The 19,524-nt window shown below is 42.5% G+C and overlaps 1 protein-coding gene across 11 annotated transcripts in view; it reads right to left on the bottom strand.

Annotated features, from left to right (window-relative positions):
• EVL (Enah/Vasp-like) overlaps positions 1-19,524 on the bottom strand; it is a 144,971-nt gene that overhangs the window by 65,253 nt on the left and 60,194 nt on the right. For 10 of the 11 annotated variants that reach the window (XM_062576497.1, XM_062576500.1, XM_062576502.1 and 7 more), the window contains exon 2: positions 1,434-1,602. In XM_062576497.1, the coding sequence (XP_062432481.1) occupies positions 1,434-1,602 (169 nt within the window). Of the gene's footprint in view, positions 1-1,433; positions 1,603-11,024; positions 11,051-19,524 lie in introns of those variants that run through there. The other variant, XM_062576496.1, reaches the window with a different exon arrangement.

Genomic DNA, 19,524 nt, shown 5'->3' with positions numbered 1-19,524 from the left:
TAGAAAAATATATTCATATATCTGTTTCCTTCTGAATTCAGTTGTTTTTAGGTGACATGCATCCTCTTCATAAGCAGTAATGTTTGCAAGCAAATATAATGTTAACACAAAACATTTAAAATATAGATCAAGATTCAGGTTTCAGATATATTCTACCCTTTAGATTGTATACTCTGATTAAGACAGACGTACATACATGCATAGTTCGGGAGACCTTCGCTTGTGAGTTTTGCACCAGTTGTTTAGCTGCGCCGTAGATCGTACCCACCTGAAAACTATTTGCAGTCACCTGCTGGCTAGGCAAAATCCACAGCTGTTGGCATAGGCTCTTCCAGAGCCACAGGGATTTTCACAACCAACTAAGCAGTCATGGTACTTCATTTACTTTTAAAAATGTCTTGCATTTTTAAAATGGAACTAAATGAATATATTGACTCTGCTCTACCAAGATAAAAGCAGAGGCAAAAGATAAAGTAGGTGGTTCAGAAGTGAGCTGCAAGTAGCTGAAAGCCAACGTGCTAAAGAAAAAATACATTCCTATCCGGGTTTTCCTTTCTCAGACCCGTGACAGCGCGCACGGACGGTGGCTAAAAGGCATATTCACATCTCCAGGAAGCAGCTCAGGCAGCTTGTGAAAGTGGCTCCGCGCGGCAGCTCACCGCTCTCCACGCCCACGACATCACCCACGATTTCCCCGGCTCCCGCGGCGCCCCCAGACTCCTGAACTCCTGCCCTGAAACGCTAACGGGACTCACGCGTAGCATCGCTATTTTGGGCGAGGGTAGTTTTGCTCTCTACGACACGGTCGTGACGGTTCTTCTAACGAAGGGGTCGACCGGCAGGCGCGGCGGCGGTGGCCACGGAGGGCCTGATCCGAGCCCCGATTAGGCAAATCCCACCTAACCCTGCTAATGCCCGGGGACGGCCGCGGACTTAGGCCGGCACAAATCAGATCAGAGTGTGCACCTAGGATTTTAAAATGCATTACGAGAAACTAATTACTTATCACGGCAATGTAACTATCACCCTTTCTGGGACGTGCAACAAAAAGGGTTGGGTTTTTTTATTTGTATATATAGTACTAAAAATGAGCAAGAAGTAGATTAAGGGAAGCTGAGAGTGAAACCTGCAGTACAAAGTAAGATTCATTTCACAAGCGAAAAAAAGGGGAGGAAAACATCATATTAAATTCTCCTTGGAAATTACCAAAAGTCCTTTTTACCAGTAAAGAATAAATAAATAAATAGTAATAAATGGTGATATAATCTGTGCACAAAAAAAGAAAAAAAACATAGAAAATCTGAATGACTGGAGCAAATAGAAACTAATAGGAACCTTTTGCAGGGAGTGGGAAACATTGCTGGACTGCATTAACTGATGGTATGGAAAGAGAGCAAAGGTTAATTCATAGGAAACTTAATACAGTTACTCACTTGTTGATCTTGCAGTTTAACTCCAACTACTCTAAAGGTGTTAGTGGCAATGTTGTGGTATATGTTGATCCTGCTGAATCCCTGCTGTCCAGGTTTGATTGGCACCCATTTCTTACTGGTATCGTCATAGACCATGACTGAAGCCCGGGCTTGGCAAATACTCTGTTCACTGGAGAACAAACACAACACAAGCAGAGGAAACAGTGAATTTGCTGTCTACCACCAGGCATATCTCAAGGAAAAGACAACAACAAAAATTCTCAAAGCCATTTAAAATGTGTATCTTGTTATAAGTCTACTAATCTGACACTTCACAATCTGCTTGTTAAATTAAAGCTTGTACGTATGTGTTCATACACTTAAATAATCTCCATCACATTGCTGTTTTCAACCGATAATCTCTTTTTTATACAAATATTAGGCCCTAAGGAATAACTCATATCACACATATTTTATGAAAATTGCCCAGCAGTATGAATGCTCTCTTTATTTTATATACCTATCGGCAAGTGAAGCCTTTCACATTTGTATGAAAACTTACTAATATTTTATGGTTTACCAACAAAATAAACATGACATAAAAATCTCAGCCACACATTTAAAATTGGAAGCAAGTAGACCTTGAACCAAAAGCCGCGTTAGGTAAACTGAAGAAATCAATTACTTTAATCCAGCTAATGTCTAATACTCGGACCTGGTGACGCACTTAGAAACCCAAGAATACGCGTACAAAACACACAAGAACTCTTTTTTCTCTCATCCTAAGAGCAAGGAAAATGGGAAATTCATACACTTCTGTATTAAAGTGCATAGTTATTATTTTATATAGCACTAATATATAACTATTTTTGTTCTGTAGAACCACAGAAAGTTGTAATTTCTTTCCATCTTGCTTGTATACCAGTGACAAATATATTAGTACACCACCTAAGCTGTGCACATCCAGATTCATACTAAAATGCATCTTTTATTTGTTTAAAATAAGGCAAATATTGTTGAGGTGGCAGGTCAGTATGGATAGTGCTTTATAAACGCCAATTTTGGAATGCCATTCAGGATTTTAATCCTTTCTATTTTGAATTCACAGAAAGGAACCAAGAGGAAACAAGAGTTCTTCTACGAGGAAAAATAAATCTTCTAAACTTTGGAGATTTGAGATCTTTGAACATAGCAGGGATTTCCTATGGGCAAACAGTGCAGGTTAGACCTAAACAAAGCTGTTACGATTTGTGTTTTCCATAAACCTTAAATTCATAACCATCCTATTATCTATAGGCCTATATATTTTTGTACGTACCTCTTCTTCTTAGTCCAAGCTATATTAAATAATTTGCAACCACACAGTATCAAGCCTAACCTGCTTTGCACACAAATCCTTCTCTCTCCTTGTTGCATACACTGCTTTGCTTTGATTTTGTCTCAGTAATGCCTTACTTTCACGCCAGCACATGAGAACCTCCTCAGTAGAGCTGAACCATATTACTGCATTGCCACTGCAGCCAAATTACGCCACTTGTAAATTACGCCAACTGTTTAGAAACTAAAACTGCTCAACCCCATCATTGTCATCATTTTAATGAAAGGGAGCACATTACTGTAAATATTAAGAGGATCTAGATAGATTACAGCTGCAATTTTCATTCTTTCCTGATTCACGGATCTCAAAAAGATGATTTCCAAGGCAGATGCATACCCCGCTGTAAATTGAAGCCTACTGACGCTCGGCTTGCTTCATCAGTCACTGCACAGAGCCCTCCAAGGAGTCTGCAGACTTGCTCTAGGCTGCAGGCAAGAGCCTGAAGGCGCTGGGGGTTTGCAGAGGGAACAATGAGGGTTGGCAGACATCTCCGTAAAGAACAAAGCAAGAAAATTCAGAACAAAGTGTATTTTTGTTACGTACCATGGAAACCATTACTGGAGCATATGGGACACATATTCAGATCAGCCCAAAAGACTAAACATTATTTTAATTATATACTTCAGGATTTACGAAAACGAACTCTACCACCAGTTGCTGTTGTTTTGTTCTACGAGACAGGAACTGCCTTACTATTTTCTGTTGTACCACAAAGAGTCAGATATCTTCAGTAGGTGCATTTAAAAATGATGTACTTGTTTAGCAGCTTGTTAAATGCCTGGCCATACATCAAGCAACCACAAAACTTCCATTGCTTAAACATTTCTTCAGAAGATCCCTTCTCTGCTGTTTATAAATGAAGACAGCACAGACTGCGGAGACAGGGAAATGGTTTCCCCTTTTGCTTTCCACCTCCTCCCCTCCCTTTCTTTCTATTTCCAAAACATGACTGCAAGTAAAAGCACTAGTGGATCGATAACTGTCCAAATTAGGAGAGAAGCTTGGAGCTTGTAAATACCTGGGATTTGTTCTGTAGCAACTCAGTGCCAGGACGTCAAGAACAGACCCCAAAGTGCAACACATCAGCTCCCAGAAGACAAATGTTAGTAACTTCTCTAAGTTACCTGAAGAAGGTCTGCACCTTTAGTGATGTATTTACTCAGTAAATACCTCTATATTACTTTTTTTTTTTTTTTTTTTTTTTTTTTTTTAAGTAAACTAGTGTCTTGTGGCATCTCTCCTATGGCTGTAGCCTGAGACTAGTAGCTGAGGGATTTGAACTCACTCCAGCGTGTCTTAAACCTCCTGCAAGATCAAGAACTGCACCAGACAGGCAGGAGTGTGTCCTCTAAATGGTCTGGAGGATGGTCACTGTACCTAGTTTCAAAGACAGGGAGGAAGGAAAAGAAATACATCAGCAAAAAATAAAAAAAAAAAAAAATCAGGTACACTGGATTTCCTTTGCCATGTGGACGTGGAAAAGCTAAAAATAGCCTCTAGTGTGGTGCTGTAGCTGGGTGCTGCCTACCTACTTGTGCCTAGTCCCACCTGCAGGTGTAGAACTGGTGGGAAACGGCAGCCTGGCCGGGGCCACGGCAGCCCCTACCCTAGTGAGCCTGCAGGCTCCCAGGAACTGCAGTCCCTGTTTGCGTTGCACTCCGCCAGTGTGACACTGGGCCCAGTCCCTAAAACCTCGCTGGTCACTACGAGCCTCAGTGTACTAAAATAAACAGGAGTGTGCCACTGGTTTCCCAGAGCATGCCTGGGACCCAACACATGGAACATACGATGTTTGCATTTGAGATGAAGTTTGGAACCCACAGTTATCAAGGTCTTCTTAATTAGTCAAAAGTAATTCAATTATCCTTACTTACGACAAAGACAGTGCACCTAACCGTACTCGAATGAGGACCTTATCCTGGCATTATTCGCAATAACACATCCGGATTCCAATGTATACAGCAACTGTGCTGTCAAGAGCTCCAGAAAAAATCCCACTACAATCCCTTGATGGAAATACAGATGTAGGACCCCGGAGCAATATTTAATGCATGACAACCAATTGTTAAAGTAACATAAAACAACACATCAAGCTCCATTTCTGCTCTCCCTGCAGTCAATGGAAGTTTTTCATCATTCATTTAAATGGAAACAGGATTAAGCCTGTTATCTGGCCTCCAGTGAAATAACAGAAAGGAACATAAAACAAGCACAAGGGGTATCCTTTCCTGCAAAGCACTTCATCAATCTTTCAAAACCTAAAAGGCCTCCGGGGACCCTTTTCTAGCTTACTGTCTCACCCTAAATGGAGGTGTAGCTTTTTATGCCTGAAGACTTATCCTAGCCACAAAAATGACAACTATCCCACCGCCACATTAGGGCTTTCCCTGCAAACTGTTCAGAAAATGTTCGATCCAACTCTTACAAAAGTCAGTAAGAATCTTTCTATTACATTCTGTGGATTACTTTGTTTTAAATGTAAATCAAATAACACTGGTTTCACAAAGCTCCAGCAAAATTTTCTCATATTTTGTGGACCATACATCATTGATTCTTATGTAAACTACCCATAACAGATAATAAAAATGGTTTTAGTCAGTTCATACTCAATATTCCTTCTCCATGAGAAGAGTCTGGGGAGTATCATTGTTTATACCTGATGTCGAGACTGTAGCTTCAAGAACTTGCCCTATTTTCCTATGACTATACACACAAGTTATTGAAAAATGGATATATGTTACAGAAGATTTAGCAAGTTTCACACACCATTCCAAATACTACTAATTCCCCTACTCATTTTTAAAGTTATGTTAATATGCAAACTGTTAGACTTTTTTTTAATCTGCCTGGGTTTCCACCATAGACAATTATATGAAAGATAAAAATTCCACAATAGAGAGGTCTTAGTTACAAAGTAGTTTGGATTCCACAAGACCACTGCCATGCATACACTCTTAACATCAAAACCAACATGTTGCAGCATGCTGTAAGGCATATTTGAGACATCTTATTTACACTGGGAGGGAGGGGGGCTTCTGCTTAAAGACCTCTGTATATCTGAATCCCAACACTCATCCTTATCTACTCCAGAAGCATTTTCGCCCGAGTGCTCCACATCTGTGGGATGGCGAACCTCTGCAACAGGACCACTTGTTCACCTGAAGATAGAGCAAATGTGCTTAACTGCATATCTGACAGAAGCAGGCCGCACTGCGAAATCCTTCGTTGACAGCTGGTTCCTAAAATCCAACATCCATCACTGAGATTCATACTGCTTCAGCACAGTAAATTCTATACTTATCCAAAAAATCTGAGCAGTTCTGTCTGAAGTTGGTCTCCAAATCTGATGAAGATCTTATCCCTGTAATATTTTTTCTTGTTAAAAAAAAAACAACCAAACTTGCTTCTGATACTGCTTGCTATATTTTGTGTAGCCCATTTCCACCAACTTTCTTCTGTCTTTCCTGTTTTGAGCTTATCTTTGCTGCAGTACAAGCTACCTAATTTGGAGTCAACCCTTCCTGAAGTTGCCCAGCTTCAATGAGTGCAGCCAGGCAACATAGTGCTTGGGCTGCATGGGATGCTCGGACCAGCATTGCTGCACCCTTCTTACATTACTAGCTCCAGTGTCAACAGCATTTGCATCCCCAAATGAGTCCCTTCAAGCTCAGAGGCATATTCTTAAATGTACAAAGTACATTTAAAAGTGCAGAGATTACTGCTTTGGGATAGCAGTTAGAGATAGCCATCAATTATACCTCGAGCCAGTGCTGCAACGAAGGCAACTTCATCCAGAAGCGCCTACTCTTCTTCCTGTGCAAAACATGAAAAATGTAGCCCTGTTCTTTCTGGCTTTTAGTAAACTTACGACTGACAGGGACTCATAGCCAAAAAAAGTCACAAAGGAGTTTGGAGAGGATAGCATGGCGATTCTTAGGGAGGATACCTGTATTTTTTGTGGATTATCACATGAACCTTAAGTGACCTGCTTGATGTTATTTGGCTCACTGTAGGTAATTAAACAGGAGCAAGAAACATGACAAGAAATGAAACGATGACAGAAATGACCGTGGAGGATGGGAGGGCCACTGATCGAGGAGAAGTTCTCCTGCTTCACTCTGCCTAGGCCAATGGCGTTGTTCCAACAGAAAGCAAAAAGCATGGACGTGAACCACGAAAGACTCAGCACAGAGAATAAACAGCAAAAGGGAGTAAACCTTAACAGATGGAGGCAAGCCTTCGCGGGAGAGACTCTGAAGGGTCTCCAAAGCTTTCCTCTCTCTCCCACCCCACCCTGAAAAAAAGATGACAGACCAAGCTGCACAGTCTTCTATTAACCTCCCTGTTTTCTCTACTTACAAGGTACCTTCCCGTGAATAAACGCTTCTGAAGAGCCTGTCACTGAGTCTCTGCACCCACTGAAGGCTCCAGGGGCAGGGGCCGCTGCGGCACTCGGCTAACGCAGCTGGAGCCAGGAGGCTGTCGGCACCAGTGCTGCCCCAGCCTGCCCAGCAGGCTGCCCCTGGAGGGGTAGCAAGAGGTTGAAACCACACTTTCTCCCACAGCCGTAGCCGTACACTGCAGCTTTTGGAGGACCACAGAATCTCACTCGCAAAAGATGCAATAATATGACTGTAAATCACCAATGGCAGGATTAAACGTCTTGGTCTGTGGAGTCCAGTGGACCAGGAGACTTTCACTACCTTCAGACTGACAAATATAGTTGCTTCCCTGGGACAGAAATTTGCTTGGTGTAAACTGTGAAAGCTCCCCAATGGGAATCAAACTATCATGCTTCAACCCACTATGGAGCTACCTCTCTTTAATCTGCTCATGATTTGCTCCCCTTCAAAGGAGCTCAAATCTGACATTTTTAGAAAATGCAAACAGCTACCTTTGTGAACATTACCTTATTTTTAATTTCCCTTTCCCATTCTCTTTCTTTTTCCCCCCACATTAAAAATCATTTTTTGACCGATCTAATGATCCCTATTGGTAACAGAAATTGTTAATGTTTCTTTGCCTGAGACTCGTCCCGGCTGGGAGCAAGCCGTCAGCGCACACAACGGGTGCAGTAACTCGCAAGCCATTTAGCACAGCTCACTCTAACTGTCCACTGAGCCCGACCACAAGAAGTCACAGTTGTGTGGTTAAACCTGACATGCAAGGCTTAGACGGTGATGCTGAATTAAGAAGCTGACAGAATTCTCCTGCTGTTAGCTTTAAAATAGCTAGTGTAAATACAAAATCCTGTATATAGAGATGCATGGTCTGTGTGATATGTGTGTGTTAACCTCAGAATTAGCAAGCTACAGGTCATGCTCTTGCAGCATTTAAAGCAAACTGCAAACCCTGACCAGATCTCACGTGGTTTCGTTAAATCAAACTGGGGTGCAATGAAAGAATTTCAGTTGCCCTCTTTAAGAAATGGGGATATTTCTGTCTGGATACTGGATTTCCAGAAGAAAAATCCTGGGAGCCCCTCAGAACAGGAAACAGGTCATACAGGCTCATATATTAGGTATCTGTAATCTTCGGTCATTACTGTACAACTTCGTCTAGCATTAACCTTTTCTTGCCACGCTGAATCACTTCTCAAGCCTTCGCGTCAGAGATCCACTGCCGTTTTGCTCGTGACTCGTTTCTCGTTGGGGGCCTCATTGCTGCAACGCCACATCAGCCAGGCTTGTGACCCCAGCCGGGAACTCCTGCTTCGAACCCAGCTTCCCTCTGCAGCAAACCCGCCGGACTCGCCGCGTCGCAGTCCCTCCCCTGCCTCCCTCCCAGGGCGCTGCCGAGCCCATTTCCCCAGCAACGCAGCAGGACTTCATCTTGAAACGACAGCATTTAGCCACTGACCAAACTAAAGGGCAGTGCGAACCTGCGAGGTTTTACACACAGGTAAGTGCCGTTCCTCTTCAGTGACGTGCAGAGCTCTGATTATTTTCTAGCAGGCATTTAGAAAAATGGTCTCACGTATAATGTATGGGGCAGTGACAACCACTGCCTCCATCTGCTTGTCTTAAGCTCCCTTTCTTGGGCCCCCCTCAAAAAGTAATGCATGGGCCCCACGGCCAGAAGTCCTCAACTTGCACCCCTTCCCTGCAGCGTGCCTGCGCAGAGACCTCCACGACAGTGCGTCCGTTCCCCACGTCAGCCTCACGCGAAGCCCGGTTCACAGGGCTGCTGCTAGTCTTGGTCTCCTGCTCCGCTCGCCAGGATGCACGGAGAGGCGCCGTCAGAGCTCGGCTCCGGCCGTGCCGCCAGTGGGAGCAGAGCCCTTGGCACTTAGCACCTGCCCACAGGCCCGTGGCCCGCGCATCTTCTCCACTGCTAATTCCAGCATCTAAGCAGTTTAATATTAAATAATTACAAGACAATTGTGCATATACAATGCCTCTTTCATAAGCAGCTCTCAGAAAGATTGACAGTGTTAAATAAATTAAGAGTCGTGACAGGCCTGCAAAACAAAGTGATATTTTACAGACCAGGCAACTGAAATACCTGGTACCTACAGCAGGAACGAGCATAAGACAAACACCAGTTCACCTCCATAAGGAAGAACACTTAAGAATCATTCTTTTTTTCTGCTAGCAATGCGACATTCATTTGAATTACCCCTGTTATCCTGTTACATTGAGAATTGCCACATCCAGTAACTTGCTGCTGACATCCATTCCAGACACTTCAGCTGGAAACAAAAAAGAGACACCTTCAAGAGGCACCCAGCTCTCACATGGAGCCAGGGCTCTGGGAGATTAGCTGCTACATTTGGGAAAATGCATGCAGTCCTGGCATGACCAAGGAAACTTATATATCTTTCTGTCATACCTCAGTGCTCTTGAGCAAGGGAGATGCAAGTGAGCAGAAACACAAAAAATAGCTAATGTATGCAAAAAGCTAAAGCAGGGGAAGAACAGTTTCACATTGACCTGTCATTGCATGATCGTTCAGTCCTGCAGTGCCACCAGTGAAAGCCAGCGGAGAATCCTGCCCTCTCTGTGTCCGGAGCGACATCTAAATACCCAATCTGCCAGGTGGTGCAGATTTAGGGCTAGTGGAGCGGCCGCAGATTTATGCCTTTGTAAGCCGGCACATCTGTTTAGTTTATATTCCTGAGAATTTGATACTACTTGGTGGAGTTAATTTTAACCCATAGCTTTCTAGTATGTTTTACAAATTAAAACATAAGAAGCTAACAGTGCTAAGGGAAACTCCACTCATCAATATCTCGACTCAACGCCTTAAAAAAAGCTTTAGCAGAACTGCTTTGCAGTGGAAGTGTAGTGATTCAGAGTCAGAAATGCCATCACGGCCGAACAGCCAGACTCGCATAGACACGCTAGAGAAAGAGAGAAACTTTCCCTTGAACTTCCACCTATTCCAACAGGGTATGGTGGCTTCTGTCTGCCAGTGGAGAAGCTCCATTGCTCCATTAACATTTTAAATCATGCAATGTTCCTTTCTACAGTGAAGAGTGTTTTGCATACCACACTTCAGGAGCTCTGAAAACTAAACATGTAAATGTTCAGAAGTTCCTAAAAACAAACATTAAGTAAATGCCCTGGGGAGACACTGTGAACTCAATTAGCGTATAAACACACACTAAGACAAAACAGTAAAAATTAACTTTACTAGATCAGGTTGCTATTGATATTATTATTTTCCTTCACCATTAAATTACAGAAATAAAAACAAGAAGTTACTCATCTTGTAAAACACACTGCATGCAAAACCTGACACTGAACAGTCAAATGGAAATACATGAGAGAGTGCTCTCAGTCATGAACCAAAAGCATACTTCAGTAGATCAATACTTTAAACAAATGTTTTAAAGATCATAACCATAAATAATAACCAAAGAAAGAGGCACACTCCTAAGTGAATACAACAAATCAGCATATAGGCCTTTTACTAAAGCTAGTTTCTCTTTAATCCCCAAAGAAATGCAAATACATCTGGGACAATTCCTCTGGATTCAATGGAGTCACACCAGGAATGAATGGAGTTCAATGAATGAAGCCAGCTGCTCCCTCACTACCAGAAGCAGCATGTTAGAGTATTATTGCCACAAAAACTTAATTACCACTTTATAAAATTATACATTATCCTGCAATGCTATAGCTAAAACGCAGACCATGTGCCTGTACAACAATACATGCTTTCCTTCCCATTCACTGCCATCAGCTCTTCACAATAAGATCACATTAAGACTACGGTCCTCAGATACTTACGTGCCTGCCATTGAGGAAGAACTGGTCAGGTAATCCCAGAATAGTTATAGGCTCAAATCTGGCACGTGCACTGGAAGCCAAATACCCTATTTCACCAGATTATAGAGCAGAACATAAAGTTGGCAGCGAGACAACCCAAGAGTCTATACGAAGGCTTATAACCAAAACAGGAAAAGGAAGCTTTATCAAGAAAGCAAAAGGGCAGGAAGCAACACTTGCATGGGAGGGGCAGGGGAAGGGACTGTAAAGAAATGTATTACTTCTTTCAGCTGATTTACTGAACAAAAGTCCAAACAGTATGGATTAAGATTAGATGGGCTGCCTTTTCCTCATTGGTGATATGGATATTAAAATCCTTTCACTTATTTTTCTGAGGCACAGGTTCACTCTCCAAAAAAATAGAAAAAGCAAACAAACCTAAGACCGAGAAAAATTACCATCATTAGTCACTCACGGCAGGGAAACAAGTGGGCATGGTGCAAAATCAAACCCAGAGGCCCTGTCTGCACCAAGGGCCCCTCTCTGACCTTGCAGCCAGACTCGCACTCTTGCTGGCTGGGGGTGAGCTCCAGCCCAAAAGTTGAACTAGCGTGGCACTGTGCCCAAGCCACTATACTCTGACTCTCAGCTAACGTGGCAATACAGGTTCTGGGCTCAGGCTGGCTTACACCTGCTTAGCTCAGGGTCCAGATAGAGCAAGTGGTTTTTTTGCCGGACAGTATCTGACCCTGTAGTCCTATTCAGGGCATCACTAGCAATACATAAACTTAGAAACCTTCATTTGCACCAAAGGTGGTGTTCAATCAGATAGCCTACAGAGGGACATCGTTGAAACCTCCAACATTAAAAACAAAACAAAATGCCTTGCTTCTATCACTGGTAACCTAGGAGAGCTCTAGTTTGGGTTAAGAGCCAGGCAGGCCCTCAGTCAGCTGGAATTTGGAGACAGCAGAGATGAGATTTAGCCACCTCTTCCCTGCATTCCTGCATGCCCCATGCTAAGCCTCCCACAAATGGCACCGCAGAATTTGGCTTGCAGTAAATACTGTCGAGATCACAGTCATAAGCAGAAGAATACCTCACCTCACAGCTTCCACTGCAGAAAATGTGTCATCTGCTACTGCCTTTCATACAATTTGTTCTATATACCATCTTGTCTATTTTTTAAATTCGAGTGTTTGCTAAAACCAAGCCTCCTTGACCATGTTGTGCCTGCAGGAGACCCCTGAGACCCCAAGCCTTCATTTCCACCCCGCTGCAAGCTGCCTCTGCAGGTGTTTGCATGCACACACACATGCCACTTATTGGGGGAGGTGGTCAGTTTTGCCCTGCAATAATGCCTTCACCTCCCGGCCATCTCTCCAATCTTTAGTTTACCTGCACTGCTGTTCTGCTAACTGGGCAATGACATTTGGCTATGACAGTGAGATGGTCTATCAACCATCTTTGTTGTAACTGAAACTCTGAAAATTTAGGAAGAATAATTGAAAAGACTGCAGCAGAAACAAAAGAGCAGGGGTCGTGGAGAGCAGAATACCAATTTAATATTTTGGTGCTACCTTCCCTGGAGTAAAACCACACTTTCAAGGGGCTAAGTCTCAGAGGTGAGTCTTTCAGACAGATGGTTTTTCTTGGCTTCCTTTTTCTCCCCATTCCTTGGCTTGGTAAACTGTTAAATGTAGATACATTGCAAATTTTGCATAGTCTTCCCAACTTCAATTTAGCCTGTGGGTTCATCATGGAATGAGCAGATTAATAGCAGAGGGAGAAGTAATGCAAGGTTAACACAACAGGGAAAACTGAATGGACCAGCCTGTTCTAAGTAAAAAGGACTGGGATTTTCTTGCCATTTCCACTTGAAATTATCTTCTTGATTTTTGTATGTGTCTTCACAAGTTCTCTTAATGTGTCTAAATACGTCATCTGTTATCTGTGATTACTCAAACGTACAGTGCCAGTACAAAATGAAAACAGCTACAGAGTAAGAACTCTGTTCATTCAGAGCTCCTAGTAGCACAGGTCGTCAGAAGCACTCCCTCCCTGAAGATTTATACAGAAAAACAGAGAAATGAAATACAAATGAACTAGAAGAAAACATAAAAAAAAAAAAAAAAAAAAAAAAAAAAAAAAAAAGAATCTTTGCTATAATAACATCTGGTTGATCTGAACTACCCCATGACACGACCACAATAAAATGACACAGATGAAGAAGGAAGAGCGAAGGAAGGGTCCCACCTGGTTGTGGGTCACTAGCATTTGCTGACCTACTTTGTGCCTCCCTCTGCAGCACACAAGCCACGACAGATCGCCTAACTCAGCGGGAACCCAGTTCCCTAATGGCTTCGTGGGTGTTTAAGAGTGCGGCGTGCTCACGAACAACCTCGGATTCCTACCCAACACAGCACCAACCAAGGAGTCTGTGAGCGCTCCCATGCCACAAACAGCACCCAACATCTGCAGGGTGCTCCTCAGGCTCACTGGCTTTCTCCTTATGAAACACTGCCCTCGCTGTCCACCCGAGGGACACGCAGAAACTGCTGGCGAAACGTTACCTAGGGAAAACTTGGGCGTTTTCTGAGATTTAAATTCGGCTGCCATTTACCTGGTACCGTTCCTTACTGCTTTTTGAGCACTGCTCTGCCTAATTCAAAAATCCTGTTTCTCATAAATTTAAAACTTGGCTTTATTTGGAGTTAAGTGGAAGCTCTTCTGTATAGCTCATGCACTACTTTTAGACTATTATTAGAGAGCCTGCCTGCGTAAACAGGACTTTACTGCATGTATTAGCAAAGAGTGGCATAACTTGGAAAACATGTCTCCAAACAACTATGTGCTCGAATCACGAATGTGGAGTTGCTCAGATTGGCAGAAGTGTAAAGGATGATAGAGTAGGGAGAGCTCTGAGTAACCTTTTAACTTCCCTGTTATCATGTGTCTTGGGTAGATACGGTCACTGATTTGGGGGAAAGACGACAGCACTTAGTTACCACATTGCTCTCCTGTCATACCAAGCAGGCATGATTCTCCTTACCCATAAAGATCAACTGAAATAATTGGAGCTAGCATAATCTGTTCTTGTAGATTTGGTTGTACTGATCACAAATACCTTTGAGGACATCTGCAAACCCTCCGTCCCCTCCACTTGCACCTCCCACCAGCTTTGGCTAGACCCTGAGCGGGCTCAAAGCCCTGCAAAGAGCCGGCCTCCACCGACACATCCTAAGTCACGCTGAGAAACAGTGACGGTGAGCAGGACAAAGCCCAGCGCTGCCTCTCAGAGCCCTGCCAGAAGCCAAATTAACATGATTAAGCACTACAGCATCCATGCCAGCAGAAGTGCCTCCAATCGTTCATTTGCATTGCTAAAATGCCTCAGCGGGCTTGGACTAGAAAGGGAGTGCTTAGAAGGAAATAGCACTCAGGGACAAATTACAAACAAGACCCAGCGGCTGATTTCTATTTGCAGTCCTTGCAAAGGACTGTGCGCCGGATAAACAGATTATTTCGGTCATGTGTCTGATCTGCTGAAGATCAGAATTTCTGAACATGAGAGCTAGGCTTTAGTTGCAATCACATAAACAGTCCCACAACTTTTCCAGCAATATCCCTACTGACCATACGCACGAGGCCGTGATACTCCAGAGATGGCCATGTATCGTATTCACTTCCATTTGAACACAGCTGCACTACCAAAAGAAACACAGGAACAATGACAACTTATATTTTCAATTCTTGGAGCTACAGACTGAACCCAGAGAAGTGACTGGGTTCATGTTCAAAATGACATGTGTCAAGATAAAAAAATATACATATAGTTAATATTTTAAGAATGAAAAGGTGATGCAGTTTAAAATTGTGCTTGGGTATATGCTAAAAAGACTATCACATTAGATAACCCAAAAATAAAACTGTAACCATCTAAAAGCTATCTGAATGTAGACAAAATGAAAATATTTTTTCTGAATAACATATACAAAGTTACTTGGAACGTGTGAAATACATCTATTGTTTTCAGTTCAGTGTTACTCTGAAAAGGCAGATTATTACAATGCATGAAATTCAGAATTTGCATATGGCAATATCTTTCATTTAATGAGCTCATGATTAAGAAATCTGATAGTTCACACAAACCACACAAATTTCAAAAATTATGAGAAAACTGTATGAATATATGCACAAATGCTACATATCATGTATAAATATGCACAGATACATAATCAGATTTGCAAAACTAATTTCACACCTGTTAATAGTCTTTGAACTTAAGAGATTTCCTCCTACACTGAGATTTGCAGCCACTAAACATGCTGATAAAACAAAAAAAAAAATTCCTTGTCCTCCAAAAGTTTAACCCTGTATGTTAAAATACGCTCTGACTCTCCCAAATCTATTTCTTTTTGTGCTTTTCATTCATTTTAAGCAAAGAGAAGAGATGCTAGAGACAAGAGCAGAATATACTTATTTAGTATTAAGGGCATTAAAAACATGTGATGAGCTAAGATGCTAACTAACATTGTGACAGTAACACACTCGTCCCTGCACTAAGCATCTTTTATAAATGAGTGTTGTCTTTAGGCTATTAATTTAGATGCAAGCCCATCACTAGCGAGGCCAGAACAAATTTTGCCATGGACGCAAAAAGACCAAAACATAATCCTTGGTATAGATCCACCCAAGTAGCCATAACTGACCACATGAAAGAAAAAACAGCCACTCTTTTAAAGGACCTGAGTTGGGCAAGATTTGGGGAGACTTTTTGCTCCCTTGGGAAGGCCCTGACTCTCTTGCATTCAGGCAGTGCCAGATGATTTTGTCTTCCCTTGCTCCCCAACGAGGGCAGGCTGCAATACAATACGATATGATACGATACAATACAATCATGGCTGCCTTTAATTTTCCGTTTTCTTCTCTATAAGCTGTGATGAGCAATGGGCAGGAAGCCCAGACCCCACGTTAAGCAGCCATGGAACAAGTTATAGACCATATGGAGAGAAATAAACTGCCACTTCATACTTGGGACATCTATAATGCTATTTTGCTTGAGTCAGCTAATTGCATGCCCACAAATCAGCACATTTATAACAAATGGAGCGTTATGATATCATGGGAAATTTAATGCGATCAAAGTTTGCCAGAAAAAGTTCCCCTTAAAGTAGGAAAGTGCTCAAGAGTTTTGAGTGCCTGGGACATTTTGCAGTCCTTATTGAACAAACATTTCCATGTCGTTTCGTGGCAGCCAGCGGTGCAAAGGATCGGTCTGCCAAGCCTCTGCCACCCGCAGTCTCGCTGAGGCCCAGCCCAGGCGTCCTGCTGCTGCACGCGAAAGGCGCCGCTGCCCGCACAGCCAGGACCACCACCACCTGCATCTGCCCAGACCACAGGGACCCTGCTCTCATCAGCAGCCTCATGCCGGCCTTACCATTTCCTGCCTTTTCCAGAGGATGAGAGTTGAAGAGCAGAGACTCTTTTAAATCCTGTTCTGTACTGTACATTTTAAGAGGAATACTGAATTTCTCCATATAACACATTTAGGTTAAAGCAAAGCAACAACCTTGACCTAAAGAGCCATTAGCAATGGTTTGAGCATCACTGTGAACTTACTCCAGGTAGCAGCTGAAAAGCAGTCTCGTATTTATTTGCTGTCCCCCAATGTTGGCTCCAAAGCAGAGGTGTTTTCACTTTCACTTTGCACATTTCCTATTATTTGAGTAAACAGGTTATCACAAGCGGTTTCAACAGCTGCAGGCAGTGGCCACCCAACTGCATGCATTATTTTTGGTAGCTCCTAATTGATGGCGAAGTAGTATCAGTTTCTGGGTTTGGGATTTGAAAGGCAAATACCAACTTTACAGTAGGCTGAAAGAGAGACAAGAACTTCTCACACAAAGATTGCATTTGCCTATTTCCATTACTAACTTTATTTACTATTTACTGCTATCCACCACGAAGTAATGTCATTTGAACAACATGTTTTATGATGCAAGTATCTTATCTGCCCAATAAAACACCTCTCTAGTATGTTACGGCACCATGACACAGTGAAAGTGCTTTTATCAAAGTGTTTCAGGAGCATTAGGAGCATATGGATGGGTGAGGTACAACTTAGCAGATGTGGAGTTAAGGAGAGGTTTTCTGACTGAGGGACACGAGAATGAAGAGAAGGCATGGAAAAACAGCAGACTTCCAGTTAAGAGACTGCAGTGGAAGAAACAGGCAAAAGGTGATGAGAAATCACATTTAACTATATTTTTGTTGCTTGCAGTCCTTGCTCCCCTTCCTCTAAAGGCATATGCCATGCCCAGTGTTCAGGCTACCAGACTAAGAACATTTGATGTTCATTGGGAAAGCACTTTTCAAACAGCAACACCATCCTTCAAAAATCAGGGTACAAAGCATAATAATAAAATGAAGGCCATGTATTGCAGAAAGACTGCAAAAGCTGGCAATCTCCAGTGTATAGAATGGAATTTGTTATGGTTATAAAAGAAATACTGATTAGGCTAATGCCACGCTGAAGAATGTCTAGCTTTGGAAAGCAAAACCGTGTCACCAATGCATTAACTGCTTCCACTCTTGTTTCTAATACTTACACTTCCAGAATAGGTAGGTTAGAAATAATAGTTTGCCTAAGGAGGCAAGGAAACTTCAACTTGCAGAAGCAACCCTGAAGGCAGGACGGGCACACTGGGCAGGTTTTCACGCCAGCTCACCACATCTTTCATTACTACACAACGCATTGCATAGTAGACACACAACGAAGCTCTTTATTGTAATGCTGATTGTGCATCCATATTCCTTTCACTTTTATCTTCATAACTCTTAAAATAATCCCTTGTAACATTTAACAGGATACTGAGCAAATTTTATGAGACTTGATACCTGCCCCCATTCTTGTTGAAGTTGGCAAAACCCCCTCCCATTAGCAATTTCAGCTGCAGCAGAGCGTAGCTTTCATGTGTGTCACCAGTCAGTGCGACACGGTGAACAATACTGGATTATTGGAGCCTCCTCTAAACCCAGTATCTGCGCTGATGTTGGTGGGCTATGAATGCAGCCTGAGTGTTTGCAGATACGCTTTAGCTAGGAAGAATAAGAAATTACTCCTGGCACAAGTAACAGTCTGAAGCTGAGCCACACTGTGCATTTAGGCTAAGTGACTTTACTCTGATAAAAAAGGAACATTGCAGGATTGATCATTCTCTGTCTTCCATCCTGGAAATGGTACAGCCTTTTTCAAGGTGGACATAAAACAATACCAAGTATAAATAAATAGGATGAGTCAAGAAGGAATATGTATATTTCCTTAATTTACTGTATTCAACAAATCTCTATATTACATGCTGTAATCAGGTGCTTTTCCTGAATTTCACAAGAAGAATCACTTTTAGATTCTGTTAGTGCAAATAATCATACAGAGAGCCAGTAAATGGAGATTCAGTTAGGTGAATCCTAGAACTAGTGGAGAAGAATGCTGGTGGCCAAAACCACTGACAATACTTGACAAAACAAAAATTATCCCAGCAGCCCTTTGCCGCTCCTTCCCTCTTGCCATTACTTCTTGGCAAACACTTGTCGCCACTGCCTGGCAGGAGGAAAAAAAAAAAAAAAAAAAAAAAAGTTGATAAATGCCAAAATGGAAACAGGATCATTTGTGCACCAGGCTTGTTTGCACCTAATGTTTGGGATTTTTCAAGATGACTACATGTCACACATTTTTTGCAACGTACAAGACACTGAAGATGACCGAGACTGCCTCCACGAACAGCAGAAGTATTCTTGCTTTCCTATGGATCCATAACCCTCCTCACCTGGGATGGGATGGACAGAAAGGCAAAGTAATTGCATAAGCTTTCTTTCCTTGGAAAAGCAAACTAAAGAGAAGTTGCTAGCGAAGGGACTCCCATGGGATCAAGGCTCACGTACCTCAGTGCCCTCGCTGACACCCAGCAAGCAGCCTCCATCCACAGCCACCAATGACCACCAAAGCCTCTGCAACAGCTTTTGCAGTTTCTTTTGAAAGGGATTTCAGGCTATTAAAAAATTCAGTATCTTTTCACACTTAATGTCAATATGACACGACTAGCTTTATAATAAAAGCAGTTCAGGCAGTAAATTTCAGCATTTCGGCTACATGAAACCTGCTGCTGATTTTATTAAATCTCATGAAAGCTATCCTCTCAAATGACAACATCTGAAGGTGCAAAAAAGCTGGGAAGCTGCCACAAAGTTAAAGAATATGTTTGGACCAGAACGTAGAATGACCTTCATCAAGCTCGCAGGATACAACACAAGCTTTTGAGTTGCTATGAAATCAGCCATGTCCACAACACGGGTTGGAGAAAAAACAACGCGGACAGAGAAAAAAGTCCCTACAGTTTGCGATAATTTTCACAAATTGGTCAAAGATTCTTCTGCAGTTCTTACAGCTAATGGCTAAAAAGCCATTAGAAGACAACAAATAAGACAGATCCTTTCTCCGAGCCCCCAAAGGAAACAGGCC

This window comes from Rhea pennata, chromosome 5 (genome assembly GCF_028389875.1).
Source record: "Rhea pennata isolate bPtePen1 chromosome 5, bPtePen1.pri, whole genome shotgun sequence".
Classification (NCBI taxonomy): domain Eukaryota; kingdom Metazoa; phylum Chordata; class Aves; order Rheiformes; family Rheidae; genus Rhea; species Rhea pennata.
Note: the sequence above shows the minus strand (reverse complement) of the source record. Positions and strands in the feature narration are given on the sequence as shown.